At 48.3% G+C, this 18,615-nt stretch overlaps 2 protein-coding genes across 2 annotated transcripts in view; one reads left to right on the forward strand and one right to left on the reverse strand.

Annotated features, from left to right (window-relative positions):
* The window catches only part of LOC137898351 (RNA-binding protein 38-like), a 9,105-nt gene extending 3,059 nt beyond the window's left edge, over positions 1 to 6,046 (forward strand). Inside the window, 3 exon segments of the mRNA XM_068742377.1 lie at positions 4,300 to 4,330; positions 4,332 to 4,524; positions 4,527 to 6,046. Of these exon segments, the coding sequence (XP_068598478.1) occupies positions 4,300 to 4,330; positions 4,332 to 4,524; positions 4,527 to 4,654 (352 nt within the window). The 3' untranslated portion in view covers positions 4,655 to 6,046.
* A 9,742-nt stretch (positions 6,047 to 15,788) lies between these two features.
* On the reverse strand, positions 15,789 to 18,288 carry tada3l (transcriptional adaptor 3 (NGG1 homolog, yeast)-like). Its single transcript, XM_068742812.1, has 8 exons — positions 18,079 to 18,288; positions 17,706 to 17,953; positions 17,407 to 17,512; positions 17,150 to 17,285; positions 16,918 to 17,021; positions 16,711 to 16,817; positions 16,350 to 16,541; positions 15,789 to 16,255 (listed from the first exon to the last, which is right to left on the reverse strand). The coding sequence occupies exons 1-8, from the start codon at positions 18,286 to 18,288 to the stop codon at positions 16,066 to 16,068; spliced, it is 1,293 nt and encodes a 430-aa protein (XP_068598913.1). The 3' UTR covers positions 15,789 to 16,065.
* Between the last annotated feature and the right edge of the window lie 327 nt (positions 18,289 to 18,615).

Genomic DNA, 18,615 nt, shown 5'->3' on the forward strand with positions numbered 1-18,615 from the left:
AAAGCCAGCGTGTGTGTGTGTGTGCGTGCGTGCGTGCGTGCGCGTGCGCGTGTGCGTGGAGGCCGGCGGATTGAGTCAGGACCAACACTTTCACCTGTCGGGTAGCCAGCGACGGGACGCCTTGTTGACGGGTTCTGGTTCTGTGGTCAGGTGACGATGACGGACCGAGGAGCGGCGGAGAGAGCCTGCAAGGATCCCAACCCCATCATCGATGGCCGGAAAGCCAACGTCAACCTGGCCTACCTGGGAGCCAAACCCCGCAGCATGCAGACAGGTGAGGTTCGCTCGGAAGGACCGGGGGGGGGGGTTATATGTTTCCTTCTGTGTCTAAAGTGTGTGTTTTACTGCGTATTGCACATTTGAAATTGTTGTTCCATTTGTGGTTGGTGTGAAACAGGCGCTGCCTCTGTCCCCCCCCCCCCCCCCCCATGCCCTCTGTGCATTGTTCTCTGGAACTCCTCTGTAAATGCAAATGTGCGTGTCTAACAGCCGGCCTCCTATCTTCCAGGCCTGTCCCTCGGAGTGCAGACCATTCACCCCGCGCTCATCCAGAGGCAGTATGGGTAAGTGAGCAGGAGTGGGCGCTTGTTGTGTTCCCTGCGGGACGCCACTAGGCTGCAATCTCTCTGACAAACATCGCCTGGAGAAAGGACATGTCGGGGTCTGGGTCCGCACGCAGCTCCAGAAGTCGTGCGTTTGCACATGTTGAGCAGGCCTGGGGGGTGGGGGGTCGGGGGGGGGGGGGGGGTCACATATCTGTGCTAATAGAAGAACATTCCAGAGGCGACTGTGTGACTCGGTGGATGGCTTCGGCGTGGAGTCTCGTGACCGGCGTGTCGTCCTCGCCGAGTTCCGTCACAGAGAAGGCTAACGGGAAGCGTTGTTGTCGTAGAAACAGCCCGGATAGCATCTCGTAGCCGCCCCGCTAACGACTATTTCGCCACAACGATGACTCCTCGGCGACTTTGATGATCAGCTAATTTTTTTTATACATTAAATTTGAAATTGTGGTCAAAAACGTTGCATGAGCAGGAAAAGGAAAAAATTCCTTTTCTGCGAGATTTGGAAATAATACCCAAATAAATGCAAATAATACCCAAATAAATGCATAAATGGAACAACAATATTAAATTTATTTATGAAAAAGTCTAATCTGATCCGGCCAAAAGATTTAATGGAGTGAAATTATCAACAGCAATGACGTTGCCCTTGCCTGAAATGTAGTGAAACACTTCCTTTAGAGCGTAAATCCGTCTTCATGTTGGGGATTAATCATGGAGCCGGGACGGAGACGTATCTAGTGAAGACCTTATATCTATATGTCAACCGGGGACATGTCCAATCATGTCCAGAGCCTCCATTGTCTGCACCCTGCAGCGATAATGAAGCGTGGATGGTGCCCAAAGCCAGAGGGGTTTGGAAGCATGTCTGACAGGTGCCGGCTCATATTACGGGCCCCATGATCTCCCATGACGACCGCCTCGTGGCGTCCAGAGAGGCGTGCGGGAGCACCTGTCGCCTCCTCTGCTGTCTTTTAGTATAGTGTCTGACAAACGCAGGCGTCCTAGAAGACGCAGAGTGGGACAAGTGGCTTTTCTGTCTGCCCTCGACGGCGTGGGGATTCTGACTGGTGTTTCAGACTCGCTGCTGTGCTTTTGATGTCGTTTTGATGGAGGAGGAGGAGGAGGAGATCTCTCCTCTGGCATCACCTCCTCCGCTGTGTCCACATCCACGTAGGTTTGTTGCAGCCCTTCTTCTTCACGGCGGCCACGCCGCAGTGATGACCCTCCTCCGGCTCGCCTTTGTTTACGTGCAGCCAGCGAATCAGTGGCGGCGTGTCGCAGCGTGTGATTTTATTTATTTTGCACAGCACGGCGACACTGCGTGGCAGTCGAGGGCGAGAAGCTCGATATTGTCGTTGCAATTTTAAGCTTTGCGTTCGCCGTTGACGCCGGCTTGAGGCGCACAACGGCTGCCTTTTAACGTAGGCAGGGTTTGGGCGCCGCCCCCCCCCCCCCCCCCCCTCCTCAGCTGCCGCCTCAGAGTTGGAACAATGATCCCCAATTACACCTTTTGTCGTTTCTCCACTCAGACTGGCGAGGAGCAATAAAGAGTCGACACTCCCACCTCCGCGGAAAAGCTAGTCCGGTAGAGGCCCGGAAAACTGACACCTCTGTGAGACCCGGGAGGGGGGGGGGGGGCGTTCTGGGACGACTGTTTAATGAAGCTGTGCTTCCTAAGAGACCCACTTCCACAGGTGCCAAAGAAAACACCTTTGCTTTCAGAGGATATTCACGATTTCCTCAAAGGAGGAAATGAGCGGGGGGGGGGGGGGGGTCAAGCCGTCTCATAGGGAGTAGAAAGGGGCTGTTTAAAATCCCGCGCCCCAAACCGGTCCCATCCACGGTCTGTGTGTAGGTCTGAAGGTCGTTTGTGTTATCGCGTTGAAACATTTCGCTGCTGGGTGTGATGTTAGCCGAGGCTTTTCACATTAGCTCTTCAGCTAGCTATGAGCTCATTGAGCGCCCCCCCCCCCCCCCCCCCCGATGGTGACGATCACGTCGGCCTGTATTTATAACTGAGGAGAGTCAAACTTCCCACCTCCATCATCCTCATTCCAGGATGATGGAATGTTTTTGTTTTGAATTCTTTTTTGTTTTGTTCCGGCAGCAGAAGGGTTCAATCCGTCGGATGTGCACAAACTGCACTCTGGGAGATTAAGCTAGGAGCAGTTAGCATCTTAGCGCCACCGTCGTTTTAATTGCAGCGCTATCGGGCGATCTCTGTGTAAGAAGGGCAAATGTTACTTCTGACAATAATCCTATTCCAACCTTTGGTTGCTCCCTGCTGCCAGCTGACCCAGTGTACCAGCAGCGGATCAGAAGATGCCCCCCCCCCCCCCCCCCCCAGTACAGGACTAGTCCCGAGGCGGGGGGGTTGCCCTGCCCCTTCCTCAATCCAGCCTCTCTACAAGGTGCCAGTGATGGCTTCGGTGTGCTGTGATGGATTGGAGTGGCTTTTCTCTTTTTTTGATAGTTTCCTTTTCGTATGATGAGAAACGTTTATTTCTGATTGCAGTGTGACGCTTCATTATGGCATGGTTTGGGGGTTTGCCGTGTTAACTGGTGTGTGTGTGTGGGGGGGGGGGGGGGGGGGGCGCTGCAGGGGGGGTGCGTCCCTATGAGCCGTGCATGCTGCCATCATTTGCTGTGTTAACGTCGCGGCTGCCTCTCATTGCTGATCTTCCTCTTCTATCTTCAGGACAAAAGGGGTTAAAGTTAAATACGGGGGGGGGGGGGGGGGGGGGGGTGAGAGCCTCCAAAGACACACTTGTTTGTCTGTGTGTGTGTGTGTGTGTGTGTGTCTGGATGTTATCCCTAAAAGCATTAAAATAAGTCAGTTACAACACCCTGTAAGCAAAGGAGGGGGGTCTTCTCTCTGCCCCCCCCCCCCCCCTGTAGACGGCAAACCCCGAGATCCTCCAAGCCCTGACTAAAATTAGACTCCTCTGAATCCCTCTCCTCCTATGGTTGAAGCGTCAAAGCTAAAGTTGCAACGAGGAGGAGACGGAACACGGTCCCCGGACCCTGCGGCGCTAATCAGCTTCATGTGGACCGCCGGCCCAGGAGGCCCGGAGGCGGAGCCTGGCGCCCGACGCCCGACCCTGATGAGCTCCCCTGCTACCACTTCCTCCCTCAGCTGGCGCCGTCACCTGTGATTGCCTGTGTGAGGTTTATGTACCAAACAAGAAATAGGAGATCTGCAACTTCCCCTTTTTGTTTGTGTGTACGTGTGTGTGTGTGTGTGTGTGTGTGTGTGTTCGTGTGTTTGTGTGTACGTGTGTGTGTGTGTGTGTGTGTGTGTGTGCGTGCATGTGGAGGACTTGTCTGATAGTCAGCCGTTACTGGCAGGTTTTCAACCCCAGGCATCAGCAGTGTTTTAACAGCTGTTGCTCTTCCCTCGCTGAACACGCTAAAACACACTGAAACACACACACACACACACACACATGCACAAACACACACGCTCCCCCCCCGCCCCCCCTACCCAACAGGTTTTGTAGGTTTTCGTAACCGACACAGACGTAGGCTTGAGTCACCTTCGCCTCCTTTGCCTCTCGTCTAGTGTTGTTCCATTCGGAAACGCCGCCACAGAGTTTATTCCGCTAACACTCGTCTTCTGGAATAAATGCAGACCAGAGAAGCAGGCGCTGGGATTTGTGTGCTCTGACGCTTCAAAACGGCCTTATCATAACCCCCCCCCCCCCCCCTCCTCCATTTGGTCTTTGTCTTTGTCCAGGATGGCCCAGCAGTTCATTTACCCACAAGCCCTTTGTGCAGCCCAGCCTGGTGCTGCCCGCTCAGGTCTCCGCGTCCGTCGGCAGCAGCCCGTACCTGGACTACAGCGCCGCCTACAGCCAGTACGCTCAAGCGGCCTTTGAGCAGCAGTATCCTTACGCTGCCTCCCCAGCCGGCTTCTTGGGCTACGGCTACGCCACCAGCCCCTCGGCGTCCTCCGGCGCCGGCCGGCCGCGGCGGCCACGGCTCCGGCCGCCATCCACCCTGCCCTGCCCTCCGCCGCCCCCGCCGGCCCGGGCCAAGCCTTTCTCCACTACGCCCCCCAGCAGCACATCCTGCCGGACCGGATGCAGTGATCTGATGAAAGAAGCGCAGAAGAATGTTCATGTGGAAGAAGAAGAGGAAGAGGAAGAGGAGGATGAGGAGGACATAGTGGTGCGGACCTTTGGATAGAAGATGACAAAACACCCTCGAGGGTGACTCGGCAGTGGGGGGGGGGGCTTTCAGGAAAAAGGGTGGGACTCTTGCACTAAATGATCAGGATGAGCCGTTTGCTCGTTGGCTAAAGGGGTCGGGGTTCAGCTGAACAGCATAAAGTATGGGGGCGCTTCCAGAAGGGCTTCCAGAAGCTGACACTTCATTTGTTTTTATTATAATTGTTATTTTTGCTGTCATTTATTATTATTGTTATTAATGTCATTGTTGATGTTTGTATGCCATTATTATCAATGTTATATTGTTGGCTCAATCAGTGGAAGTTCTGTGTGTCCAGGGGTACATGTTGATGACTGAGAGCTGCCCCCCACCCCCCTGGGGTGGGTATGAAGGGTATCACTGCTTTAGGACACCCGGTGGGTGGGGGGGGGGGCAGCAGTCACACATGTAGAGTGCTGTGTGAAGACGGCGTGGCCATTTTGGGGAGCCACCCATCCTATCGATGGGTCTCCCTCATGAACAAACCTCCATCGTTCATCTTCACAGAGGAGGAGGAAGAGGAGGAGTGATTTCACCTCAAAGACGAAAAGGAAAGTAAAAGAAAATCGGGGGGGAGGGGGGCTTTGTTTTGAGACTGTTATGTCAGAATGACTCATTTTTATAGCTTTTAAATTAAAGAGGCCTTAATAAAGATAAGAAATTCTCTTTTGAATCTCCTGATTTTAACTTTTTTTAAATTTAGCAGCCCCCCACCCCACTGAGGGCCCTTTTCTAACTGGCCTTTATCTGTCAGTGACCTCGCTAACCTCAGCCGGATGTATGCAGTACGTGCGTGGGGGGGGGGCGCTGCGTAAAGAAAGGTAGCTGACACTGAGCTCGAGGAGCCGTGTATTTCTTGTTCTTCCTCACTGAGATTGTCAAACTGTGGCTCTCAAAAGGACATTCATGTACAGCATTTAAAAATGTTTCAGTCACCAAGTACATTTACAATATTTATATGTAGGTATTTATAAGAGTTACTAAGTTATAATTGCTTGTTTTTTATAATTATTACCGTCGTAGTCACACTGATGTCATTTAACATGCGGAGGCGTACCTGCAGAGCCAAAGGTGTTGTACTTGTTTCATTCGTTTGGTCACCATGGCGATGGTGCACGGCGGCTGCAGTCGATGCCTGTGTGGAGATCCTGGACTGGTTGAATGAGAAGTGAGCGACTTTTTATTTTCTTTTTTCAATTAAAATGTCTTTTACAGTCCCTTCGAATAAGCCATATGAAAAAATGTGTAAAAAAATAAATAAAAACTTTGTACTTAAGTTACATTGTGGCTTCTTTTAATTGTTAAAATGAAGCATAGAAACGTCACTAAAAGAACATAAACCTTTCACTCGGGGTTCAGAATGATGTCACCAAAGTGATTTTTTTTTTTTTTTTAACTGTATGCATTTTGCAGCATGTGTGTCTGCTTGTTATCGAGGCTGTTGGAACCCGTGTGTGTGTGTGTGTGGGGGGGGGGGGGGGGGGGGGGGGGGGGCAATACTTTTTTATCAAGCCACAACACCACCACCTGCCAGGGCTGCTGGGTGTTTCCTCGGGCCGACACGCTTTCGTTCTTCTCACCAACAGGAACAGGGATAAAGGGGGGGGGGGGGGTTATCAGAAGTGGCTTGGAGCTGCAAGTAGCAGTAATTTCTCGCTCTGCCAAACTGGCTCGGCTGGTTCCGTTTCCCAGGAGAGTCTCCACACGTTTATGTTTACATCAACTACTTTGAGACGCGTCGCCTCTAAAGCACACAACGGGCCCGGAGAAGGAAACACAGGCCAGGGCGTTAGAAAACAAAAATGACATTTGTCATTGTCATCGTTTCGTTGAGTGTTCCCCTTTCTCGCGTCACGATTCAGTGACGGCTCCTTCCTTCTCCTCTCCGAACGGTTCGTTAGAGGGCTGCTCCTGCAGTTTAATGTCATCGTTCCACAAAGATGACAACACAAAGAACAAGTCCTGATTCATGACACCGATTTTTAAACACTTTCAGAACTGGAAAAGCACTCGGAGAGCACGGACCTCCGCCCAGCAGCTCATTGCCCTCGTAATTAGATTTACACCATCCACATGCTGATCTAGATTTTTTTTTAAAGCCTCCATTATAAGTAAATGGGAAAATCCAGATTTTCTTTTTATCCAGACGGGTATCCGGATCGCTCTCAAAATGTAATGGGCTCTAAGTTAGACCAAAACCAATCTTCAGATTTGTTTTTATCAAGATCCAACGAGCAGTTTTTCCGTAATCCTGCTAACAGACAGTCAAACGTCGTTAAAATCCGAACCTCCTTGGTGGAGCTAATAATGTGATCACAGGTTGTAATTGGGAGCGAGGTAGTTCCTCTTGTCACTTTCTCTCCTCTGTTGGTGATTTGTGTTTTACCCCCTCTATCTCCCTCTTTTCTTTCCCCACTTTGTTGCTCACAGTCCTGTTTCTCCTCACCTGCCATTGTTCTTTACCCCCCTCACCTCTTCCTCGCACCCCCCTCCCCTCCCCTTTCTCTCTATCTTTTCCTGAATCACACCAGAGCAAAGCGGAGCCGGTTGTCAGCTTGATGAACGAGGTCATCCAGGCCCCACAGACCTCACTATGCTGAGTCACCATCGGTCCGTCTCTCTCCTCATCTCTCTTTCGCATGCACATCCAAAGTAGGATCAGTCAAATCTCACCATCCACACGCTTCTCGCTCCGCCGTGAAACGCTGACGTCAAGGGATTCCTCAGATCTGTCATAAAAGAGGCGATGACACCTCATTAGATAGTTTAGACTGAATTCAACCAAGTTGGCATCATCCAAGGTGCGATTAGAAAGGTGCGCAAAACGAGTACACAACCCTGAGGAACTCCAAAGTTAGAATTTCTCGCTTATTCATTTTTAGTTATTATTTAGTTATCCAGTTGAGCCCAGTTTACAATGACAATTGAAATATTGATATAGCTGTGATGACTGGCATTTGATTTCTAAAATGTGGCTGGAAGTTTACACAAATAGAAATGACAGATGAAATAAAATGTGGTGTCATCTGCGTATTATATAATACAACCCCACATCATTTAAAAAGAGAGTTAGATATTTATAGAACATTTCCTTTTTGCCTTTGCTCTAAAAACCATTTAGTCAGTATTTAAAGCACGCTGTTCAGTCAACACACGGGTCCGTTCTGTTTCGAGCTGGCAACGTTAGCAGGCAACAGCTAATTTAAAGGAGCAACACGACGACAACATGTAGGCTTTAGTATGATAGCGTGTGTCCAGCTCCGACCCAGAGCTTCAGAATTCACCCCGAGGATTCTCCAGAATCATTCTCAGAGTTCCTTAAAGATGATTCCCTGATATTAGGCTCGCTCGCTAAAAATATCACGGATGATATCTATGACTAGCAAATAGCGTGCTATTAAATAATTACAGCCATTACATCATCAACTACAATTAGAAATACAACTTGGAAGTCAATTATGTTTACTTTGGCTTCATGGTTGCTGCATGAGCAATTCTAACATGCTGATATTAAACCCTCCCCGGTACCAGCACTAACCCTCTTCCACCTGACTGAACCCACCTCCAGATTCTGTGTGGCGCCTCCGACTACAGCCCCACGCGTGTCTTTCTGGGCCTGGGGAGTGTCGGTGCTGGGCTGTCAGTTAGGTATCAGATACAGCCTATATTTACCCGGGCTCTTAAAAGAAACGACTCGACGTCAGAAAACCATCACACGCTCTTTCCCGTGGCCTTTTCCCACGCCAATAACCCATTCAGATAACACGTTCCGGGCCGATGTGAATGAGCAGTAAGCGGCTGGCAAGGAGAAGAAAAGAAAAGGCCGTAAGCAGGATGGCAAAGCAATTGAGACAGTTTGTGGTTATCAACTAGTCACGGTGGGATAAGTTGTCCATGTAAAATAATTAGTTGTCACCCGGCTAACTAGGATAAAATGCGTGTAAATAAGCTTAACTGAAAACAGGAAGTGGCGGACATTAAATTAGCGCGCTAATAGCCTGTGATGGGGTGGCCCGAGAGAAGGTGTTCATCTTGATGACATGTTAGGGGTTTAGGATTTACCCAAACAGTATTAAGCTTAAAGGGGGGGGGGGGTGAAAGACAAAGTTTTAAAGGGGAACAGACACGAGGAAAGAAGGATTAAAAGCAGTTCAACAACCTCATCGTTCAACTGAGCGCTAAAGAAATTCAGCTGGCTCGGCCTGTAAAACTGGGACCAGTATAAGACGTCTCTCAGGCCCGGTGGGGTTGTTATATTTTGACAGCCAGTGTGCCTCTGGCGATGCAGGGATGCAAGCTGTTGATGGAAAAGAAGACTGTATCTGAGAATGTATCGTCTAAAAGTGATGTTATGGAACTTTTGCTGAGTATTAGGCCCAGTGGCCATGGTAACGGGATTAAAAATTCATTCCAAAAGTCATCATTAATCTTATATTGTCCACTATAAACTACACCAGCTATGTGAAAAGCTAAATGAAGAATTGCTTCTGCTATTGTTAAAGCTGCTGGGGAACATGCAAGGGTGATAACGACATATTTCTGGATCGGCATCCATTTTCACACTTCAGGGCTCCGCTTGAAGCCTCTCCCAATAGCAGGCCTAAATCCTATCAGCCACTCTTAAAGCCCCCGTCAATCCCGCCCTCTGGTCCATTCTGGGGCTTCTGCTGGGGCCGGTGATATGATGCGCCAGAGGAGATAGCCCTACACGGGGCAGATTAGAGAGAAGAGGGTGTAATTAGCAGAGACAGACGGGCTCTAGCTCTATTAAGGGAAGTGCATCTGAACCGGGCCTCTGTGGACCTAAAGTGTGTCTGTTTGAGATCTCACGACTGTCTCCCATTATCACAACAGCAGTTGCGTTTGCTTTGTCTTTCCTCTGACCCCCCCCCCCCCCCCCCCAAATTCTCTGTAACTTCAATATAGAGCAAGCGCTTTCTGTCTGTCTGTATTATCCTTTGTTGATCAACTGACTGCGTTAACTGACCCAAAATGGTCAAAATAGCCTTTTCCTGCAATGTTCAACGATAACGTGAAAAAGATTCCCCGATCTGTCCCTTAATCTGAAGGGCAGATGGGTATAACTCCATCAGGTCTTTACTTATTTATTTATTCCAGCTGACGGTCACAGTTTGCAGCGCAACACGATTCAACCCCGAGGGAGGTTGGTTGGTCGGTTGGTTGGTTGGTTGGTTGGTTGGTCGGTTGGTCGGTTGGTCGGTCGGTCGGTCGGTCCCCGGCCACATTTCCTTATCTCTGGCCAACATGCTTGAACAAACGAGCGCCTCCACCTCGACCGCAAACCCAACCAGCTGCTGTTGGGGGCCAGAAAAAGAGAAGGAAGGGCAAAGAAATACCATTGGGGGGGGGGGTCAAAAGAGAGGCCCATCGCCTGACAACTAACGACAGCTGAGCTTCCTCTTTCGGGCTTTCACAAAATCACACACACACGCACACACACACACACACACACACACAGATTGATCCACTTTAGTCGTATATAACAACTGAGTGATCGCAAACAAATGAAAGCCCCTTTCTTTCTCATGCAGGCTTTGACATCGACTCCGTCAGAGCGTTTTGTGGAGTTGATGAAGAGGAGCTCTGACGTAACGAGTGCTGCCGTTCAGTGAACGTTGTCATTCTGCAGTTCTGCTCGTTTGGAAGGCCTCAGCAAATCCATTCACTGGGTGCTAATTTATCGTTTGTGAGACTCACGGTGTGTGGCCTCAAAACGCCGCAGGGGACGGCGAGCAACAGGTGTAAAAGAGGATTTTAAAACACACAGTGACCCCCCCCCCCTCACAAACCCACCCCCACCTATTTAACTCGTCAACTTTTTTTTTTTCTGTCACCACGAACATGATGACAGCTGTGAAAATGACTTCTTGTTTGCTTCAGAGCAAAGCAACCATTACGTCTCTGTCGGCGTGTGAGAAAAGTGCAGCAACAATTAGCTGGCCCGCTATCTCCTGGTAGCACGTGGCTATCTGTGGACTGCGTCCGCCGGCACCACCTGCGTCTACTATTTCATCAATGGTGGAGACTAGCTGCAGGAAACGTAGTCTAGCGGCGCAGAAGGCTATAAAGCACTTTAGCCTAGATCGATCGCAACCGTTGGATTTATGCATTTTTCAATCGGAGGAAGGTCTGAGTGAAGCCGGATTATTTATTGCCAGTAAGGCTGTTGAATGGTGGAGAACTTCCACTCTACTTCAGCAAAAAACAGAGAAGCCGTAATTCATTCAGCTGCAAACAGGAAGATAAAAAAAAAAGGAAATAAAAAACAGCAGAATTTATCAAACTACTTAGTTAAATAATGAGTTTTCTGTCTGTTTGTCTGTCTGACTGTCTGACTGTCTGACTGTTAGCAACATGACTCAAAACGTTATGGACGGATCTTGATTACATTTTCAGGAAGTATTGGGAATGTTACTAGGAACAAATGAAATCAATATCTCTGTTGATTATTGACCAATGTTTATGGAATTTGACACAGTCATGCAGGGTGGAGACCTCTATTGTACCACTGAATTTCATCTGGATCGGAACCAATTTGAAGATACTGTCGCGTTACAGAAAAATCTGGATTTTCTCATTCACTTATAATGAAGGTTTCTTTTTTCCAAGGTAAAAATACACATCAACTCCGATTTACTTTTACTTTTCATGGTTGGTGTATAAAGATACCAAGAACAATTTAGAACCGTTTGGTGATGATCCAGATCACCACGTGGATGGTCTGTAAATCCAATTACGAGTGGAATGAGCTGATTGGTGGAGGTCTGCGCTATCTGAGTGCTTTTTACCACATCATTACGGCAGAATAAGAAGAATAAAGAGATGCAAACGTTTTTGCTACTTTGTACTTACTTTTGGCTATTCCTATAAGAAAAAGCCACGTTATGAAGACAAGTCTGTCCTTAAAAAAATTGAATAAGTGACAATGTGTAAGAAAAGGGATTGAGCAAAAAGAAGAAAATGGAGGGGGCATTATTTGACAAATTTAATGCATAATCCATCCTTTTTGTATATCTTGTTCCTAATCTCACCTCATCACTCATCTCCCCATCATTTATTTTTGTCGTTTCTTCAAACCTCTCCTATTTTAGTATGTTCCACCCAACTTGAGTTTCCCTCTGCCAAAAACAAAAAGTAAGCTCCCCGTCCTCTCTCTCCCATAAAACTACGTAGCCCGGTGTGTTTGTGTGTGCGAGCGTGTGTTTCCATGCATTAATTATGTTCCCAATCCTGGAGGGAGTGATCAGTCCTGAACACAGCGAGGAAGACGGTCCACCCGGATTCACCAGCAGCTCTTTATAAGGACAAGGGAAGAAAGGCCCTGTGGCTCTATATTTAGAAAGACTTTATTGGGCCTCTTCTCTTCGTTTTTCTTCCCCTCCTCTTGTGCTGCCACTGAAATCTCTCACCAGAGCCATGTGGGCGGCATCATCGTGGGGAGGGGGGGGGGGAAGTAAGCCAGCCTAATAATGATCTGGGTGATAATGATAGTGCAGAGGAAACGAAGGAGAGATCGGGATAGGATGGGGGGGGGTTACATAGAAGTGGTGAGAGAAGTGTTCTTCATTGTGTCTGCTTCACACCTCAATGACTATTATCTGTGGTGCCGGTGATGCCCCCTCTCTGCCCTGCCAACCAGCCGTTTTTTTTTAGGGGGCATGTTTAAATCCAATCCAGTCACGGGGAACAGTCTGGCAGCCTCCTGATGTCAGACCGCCGGCCAGTTTAACACACTCGTGTACCGAGGCGCCGATAGTCGTGAGCGCCTTTGATCCATGTGGAGATGCATGTGCATTTATTGCACATCCATAAATAGTTCTGCGATAGGTAGGCCGGCCGCCGCTACATACTTCTGCTATCTGGCCCTGACTCCAAAGAGAAGTGTCTGACTCAAGACCTTTGACCACTGCCGTCCAAATTTACTGCCAATGCCAAACCCGGTGCACTCTCACCCACCGCTCTCTTTCTTATCTCACTTATTGCCTGGTGATTCTAACAACGTACAGTCAAACGCTAAATATAACACGTATAACACTAAAATATTCTGCATCTTCTTCAGTTTGAAACACTTCTACACTTTAATTATAATGACCATCAAACCTGATGTTTATCTCTAGCTTGCTAATTCTTATTTTGCAGATGTTTTCAGATTAATGTCAATTTTTTTAGCCGTCCATCTCTAAATACCATAAACTAAAAAAATGAATAACAAGTCAAAACTATACATTGCATTCCATGGAAAGTGTCCACTCGGATCCTTTTAACTTGAAAGAAGAACGTACCAGAGCGCGTATGTGATGGTAGTTCTGTGAGGATTTATTTGATTAGCCATAGTCTCTAATCACGGCCTTACAGATTGTACGTCCTTCTAGGGTTCTTTGTCATGAAAGAAAAGAAGACCCAACAATCTCAGCCTCACCGATGAGCAAAGCTCAGGCAGGTGGAGCAGAAGGACGTGTGTATATTTGCAAATAGGCTGCCGAATTCAGGAGACAAAAGAAAAGCTTGAACTGCCATGCAAATGAGAAACAAATAACATTCAAAACAGGCCTAGGCAAAGGGGTTGTCCAAGGGCTGCGAGCACAGTCGTGTTGCTGCGCCTGTGGCGCTCGGCTGCTTGACAAACGCTCCACGGCAGTAGATCGTGCCTCTGAATTACAGGCTAAATGGTTTGACAAATTTGACCACAACTGCGGCAGCTTTCTGGGACAAACCGTGACATCAGAATAGTGGAGAGGAGGCAAAGCTGGAGACAATAGTCGTCTGTGCAGACGTAGAGCCGAGGCGTGGCTTAGATGGACAGAGGTTCCTCTCAAGGGACCAGCCGTCCTCAGCAGCTGTCTCAACCTCTGTCTCTATCTGGTCACACATGCAATTTTAATTCGGCATGAAGCTTACATAGCTTCAGGACAAAGGCTCGACTGATTTCTGTTAAACCCCTTTACCCCTTTTGGCGTATGTGTGCGTGTGCGTGTGTGTGTGTGTGTGTGTGTCAGCCGCTCTCAGTCCATACCCAGTGCCAGATCAGGAATTCAGAGATGGAGGTGGAGTAGGACGGGAGCCCCAAGGAAAGAAACACAGTTCATACAAACAGGACAAACTGGCAAAACAAAGAGCGGAGTGATGGCATGGGTGCGTGTGCGTGTGTGTGAGTGTGTGCGTGTGTGTGTGTGTGTCATAGCACGTTATTGTTAGAAGCAAAATCATTCCATTCACGATTCACAGGGTTAATAGGAAAACTAATTTATCAGCTGTTTGCAAGATCCATATATCAAACACAAACAGTTTAATTAGCTTAAATAGTTCACTGTAATGACATTTAAGGCGTTTCTTTTCCTACAGGTAACAACAAATACTGATTTTACTGTCATCTCAAGTGGTGAGGACAGCCATGATGGACGGCTTAGAGACAGTGTCTCTGAGGAAGAGACAGGAGGCGGAGCTAGAAGTGGAGGAGATGAAGATGCTGAGGTTCTCCTCGGGACTGACCAGGTTGGACAGGATTAGAAATGAGACAATAAGAGGGACAGTGAAGGTTAGACGTTTTGGAGACAAGGTCAGAGAGGACAGACTTTGATGGTTTGGACATGTCCAGAGGAGAGACAGGGAATATATCGGTAGAAGAATGCTGAGGATGGAGCTGCCAGGGAACAGGGCTAGATGAATTTGATTAAAGGCTCAGTGCTTGAACTTCACAATGTTCTGCCGAAAACGTTTCCAGGCCGTGACAGAGAGGAGTGAAGAAGCTCACCACAAAGCTGAATTTCACACAGGGAGAGGCGAGAGGGCACGAGGCGACTCGTGGGGGCTGAGGCCGGAGCCTCCCGGAGACCTCCCGGGCAGTTAAAAGGAGGCTCGCCTTTAATAATGAAGCAGCTCAATGCATGATGTTCAGACAGCAGGTGAGCATCATTTAGCATGAATGAACAGCGCATGAACAAAACCCACCTGCCCTTCAGTTTACATCTAATGACAGCGTCTGACACGCCCAGCCACGGGGGGGCCCACACAGCCACCTATTCAGCCTCTTGTTCACCTGTGAGGAGCATTCAATGGATGCACGTTACTAAAAACCTTCCATTCACAAGCCGATGTGAAGGTTTGCGTGGCTGACACAAAGCTAAGTTGATGGGGCTTCACACAATGATTGGGCCAATTGTGCGGCTTCCAGCCAGGCTGAGCTGAGTTTAAAGTACACGAAACACGAGTGTATTTTTATTTTTATTTTATTTTAATGAGACAACAAATAACCACTTTTGTATAAATGGCAATTTTTGAGTGGTAATTTATCATCAGCATCCAGAGACTCAGGAAACATGCAAACTCCCCAGGTCAGGATTCGAACCTAGAACCTTAGTGCGTGATGATGATGATTTGAATTCACATTCTGAGTCCAGCGGTGTCGCCGATGATCCCGATCAGGGTGAAATATGAATTCACTGTGTCCTCAGTGAAGACTGGCCAAACGGTACGTCACAGACCCACTCCGTGTTGACGTCACAACAAACAAAAGGCCTTTGATTTAACTCTTTGGGCATTCCGTTAAAAGAAAATGACTGCCCTCTAGTGGCGACATGGTCGCAGCTAATAATAAGTCAGTGAAGAAAATGCATGGGGTAAGCAGACAAACATTGTTTGTTCCCATGTGATGGCTACAGGATAATGACGTCACCAATGCTTTGATTGATTTCCTATAAAGCTGCCATTAGCTTCATCTTTTTTTTTTAGCCGTTACAGTCTGAACTACAGCGTCAATGACGACGTGAGAACATGGAGGAAGAAGCCAGATCTTAAAATGGAGATTAAATCGATGGGAGAACTCCAGATTTGGTCGTTTTGTTACGCGTGGTGTCTGCGTCGCCATGCCGACAGAGGGAGCAAGAGAGATCGTCTGCTGTGAAGAGCTCCACCTCATCTATATTCATCCTTCCTGGACTTATCGTCTGCTCTGAAGAAAAGACAGCAGCACGTAAATAAATTATACATCTCCTCTGATTTATTCAAACATTCACATTTTGTTTTCAACAACTGCAAATAAAAATAAAAAGCAACATCAAAATGAAACATAAAGAAGACAAATGGCTGTGATAAAAAAGGAGAAAAGTCTTCAATGAATACCAAACGTCACCGATGGAGAGTTTTTGTGCTGCACACACTGGAATAACGATAAAGAGCCGTAAACTGCTGTGGACTGCATCCCAGATCCAGATTCCCGTTCCAGCCGTCTCAGCTGATCTGAACCGTGTCCGTGATCTTTTTGTCTCTTCCTCTATCAATCCAGCAGCTTAAGGATGCTGTCCCTCTCTTTTAGTGCTTTCCAGGCCTGGTCCTTCTCCTTTTTGGTTGGAGTGCGCTTCTTCTGCCTGGCTGCCATGATTCGTCGGAACCCCTCCATGACCTCGTTGTCGGACACCCTGACTCTCTGCCTCAGCTCCTGCTTCCGCATCTCTTCTTTCGCCAACCTGCGGCCGAGGATGAATGCCAAACAAACAGATGAATTAATCAAACTTTACAATACGACAACAAATAAGACTCCCATTTATTCTGCCGTCTTACCGGAGCAGGTCCTGCTTACGGGCTCTGTTGTGAGCGCTCAGGGCTTTGAGCTCCGCTTGCCTCTTCTGCAGTTCTGCCAGGACCTCGTCCTCGGAGTCTCCTCCCGGTCCGGTCCTCTCTTCGGAGTCCAGGAGCCCCTGAGCTACCAGCTCCTCTTTGATCCGGGCCTCCAGGGAACGCGTGTGAGGAACACTGAAAGAGGAAATGAAGGATAGAACTTATGAGATATGAGGCAAGCAAAGTAAAGAGCTCAGTTCGGCAACTCATTTGTACAACAGCATCGATGACCTGCAATGCATTACAGTAACACTATGTAGCCGGTGAGGTGTGTGGACTCTCATATCAGACGTCCTCCAAGTACCTGAAAGCTTTTCCTTGACTTCGAGGAGAAGTCCCGGCACCATCGCTAGCATCCTTTCCTGAAATGTCGGGTATGGGAGAATCCTCCATGGGGGATATAATGTTCTCCTACAAGAGGGTTGCAGTGTTTTCACCATATTTATTATGTGGATAAGATAATAAGCAATAGTTCCCTGAACCCATTTGCAATGAGACAGAGTCTACGCACCTCTACAAGAGCCTGCAGTAGACGCTGCGTCAGCGGACCAAAGGGGCATCCGTCTTCTGGAGATTCATGCTGGGACTCTGACTTTTTCAACAAGGAGTCCACTTCTACAGTTGTTCAAAAAAAAAAAAAAAAAGAGCATTAAGTTGGATGTACGTGTGTGGAGAAAGAGAACGATAAGGGAAAACTAGCACAAACGTGCTAATGGAAGCGGCAGAGCACCGTCTTCCTTCACCTTTCGCGTCCAGCTCAGACAGCGGCCCCCCCATGAGATTCTTTTTCTTGTCGTTGGCTCGGGCTCCTTCTCTCTGCTCCTCCAGCAGATCCTCCTGAGCCCACCGCTGAGAGTAGTGCTTGCCGAGTGCTGGGGTCTACAGCCGACACGTAAAGGATCAACGGCATTAAAAATGACTTTTATTTTGTTCAACGGCATGCAACGCAAACACAAAAAAACCCTAAAGAAAAACAGCTATGAAGCTTTTTACGTCATACTTTGAAATACTCTGCTTCATCATCTGGGGGTTTCACCTGCTCTTCTAGTAATCTTATCTCTTCATTTGTGATATCGGCACAGTACGGCTCAACCGACGCCCAAAATCTGAAATGAAACAAAACTCATTTTAAATACAAAGCCAGTTCGCCAGAATAAACCTGCAACACCTTTGATGTGAGCCTAGCCTCACAAATGTTGAAACACGTCACTTTAGGAACTAAGACAAAAACAAACAAACACTAAAATGCAATGGAACTACAGATTAACAGCAACCAGACACTGACTTGATGTGGCTAACCTGTTGGGGGCATCATTTTTAGGAGTGCGGGGAATGTCCTGTGGCTCATCTGTAAATTCATATTCTTGGACTTTAGGCTGCAGATTCTTGGATTTGGGCCTGCCTGGACCCGGACCCGGTCCGTGACCCCCTTTGCCATCCAACTTCTGTTTCTTTGGTTTGTGGCGAGAAGAGGCAGCCGGGTCCGGGTCTTTCCCCAGCTTCAAAAAGCGCTTGTCCCCCTTCTTGTCCTGCCAGTCTGTGAGGATCTGAGAAGCAGCACAGACACCAATGACTGAGGGAGGGTTACCTAGGTAACCCAGTGGCCTTTGTGAAACCTCATTCTGCTTAGTTCATTGAAATGAGTGCCAATCGTTTTCCATTTCGCTCTCACCTGTCTTTGTTCCTCCAGGGCTCGAAGGCGGCGGCTCGCGGAGGACAGGAGTGTCTCCAGCTCCAGCTGCAGGGTGTCCAGCTCCTCGATCCCGATGCCATCGTCCTCGGAGCGGCCCAGCACGGCGGTGTAGCGGGGACACACCTTCACGTGCTCCACGGGCTTGAAGTCGTAGTATTTCAGTGGGGGGCAGTCCTTCAGCTCGCTCATGACGTTTCGTGGCAGAGACCCGGTAGTGTCTGAAGAATATAGTACACGGAGATGTTCGTTCAAGTTCCTCTTGCTATTTGTCAATAGGAATGCAGATTAAACGCATGAACGCACCCGAATAAAGACGCACGTCTTGCCTCAGTAGCCCCCCCCCCGACAGCAAAGAGGTAGTCGGGGCTAGCGTGATTTCACAAGTTTAAACTCGCACGTTACAAACTGAGAGTTGGTTAAAAAGTGTAAGGGTTAAAGCGTCAAGCGTCAAGCAAAATAATGTTATACTTCAATTTTCAACAGAAGCCATTTTTACCGTCAGTGAATGGTAGCCAT

This window comes from Brachionichthys hirsutus, chromosome 8, assembly GCF_040956055.1.
Source record: "Brachionichthys hirsutus isolate HB-005 chromosome 8, CSIRO-AGI_Bhir_v1, whole genome shotgun sequence".
In the NCBI taxonomy this organism is placed as follows: Eukaryota; Metazoa; Chordata; class Actinopteri; order Lophiiformes; family Brachionichthyidae; genus Brachionichthys; species Brachionichthys hirsutus.

What these genes read in the sequence shown, in the direction of transcription:
- tada3l (XM_068742812.1), bottom strand. Translation starts at nt 18,288, where the DNA reads ATGAGCGAGCTGAAGGACTGCCCCCCACTGAAATACTACGACTTCAAG. An exon ending in ATGAAGCAGAGTATTTCAAA is followed by an intron (nt 17,286 to 17,406) that starts GTATGACGTAAA and finishes TGTCGGCTGTAG; the next exon opens with ACCCCAGCACTCGGCAAGCA. An exon ending in TACTGCAGGCTCTTGTAGAG is followed by an intron (nt 16,818 to 16,917) that starts GTGCGTAGACTC and finishes ACCCTCTTGTAG; the next exon opens with GAGAACATTATATCCCCCAT.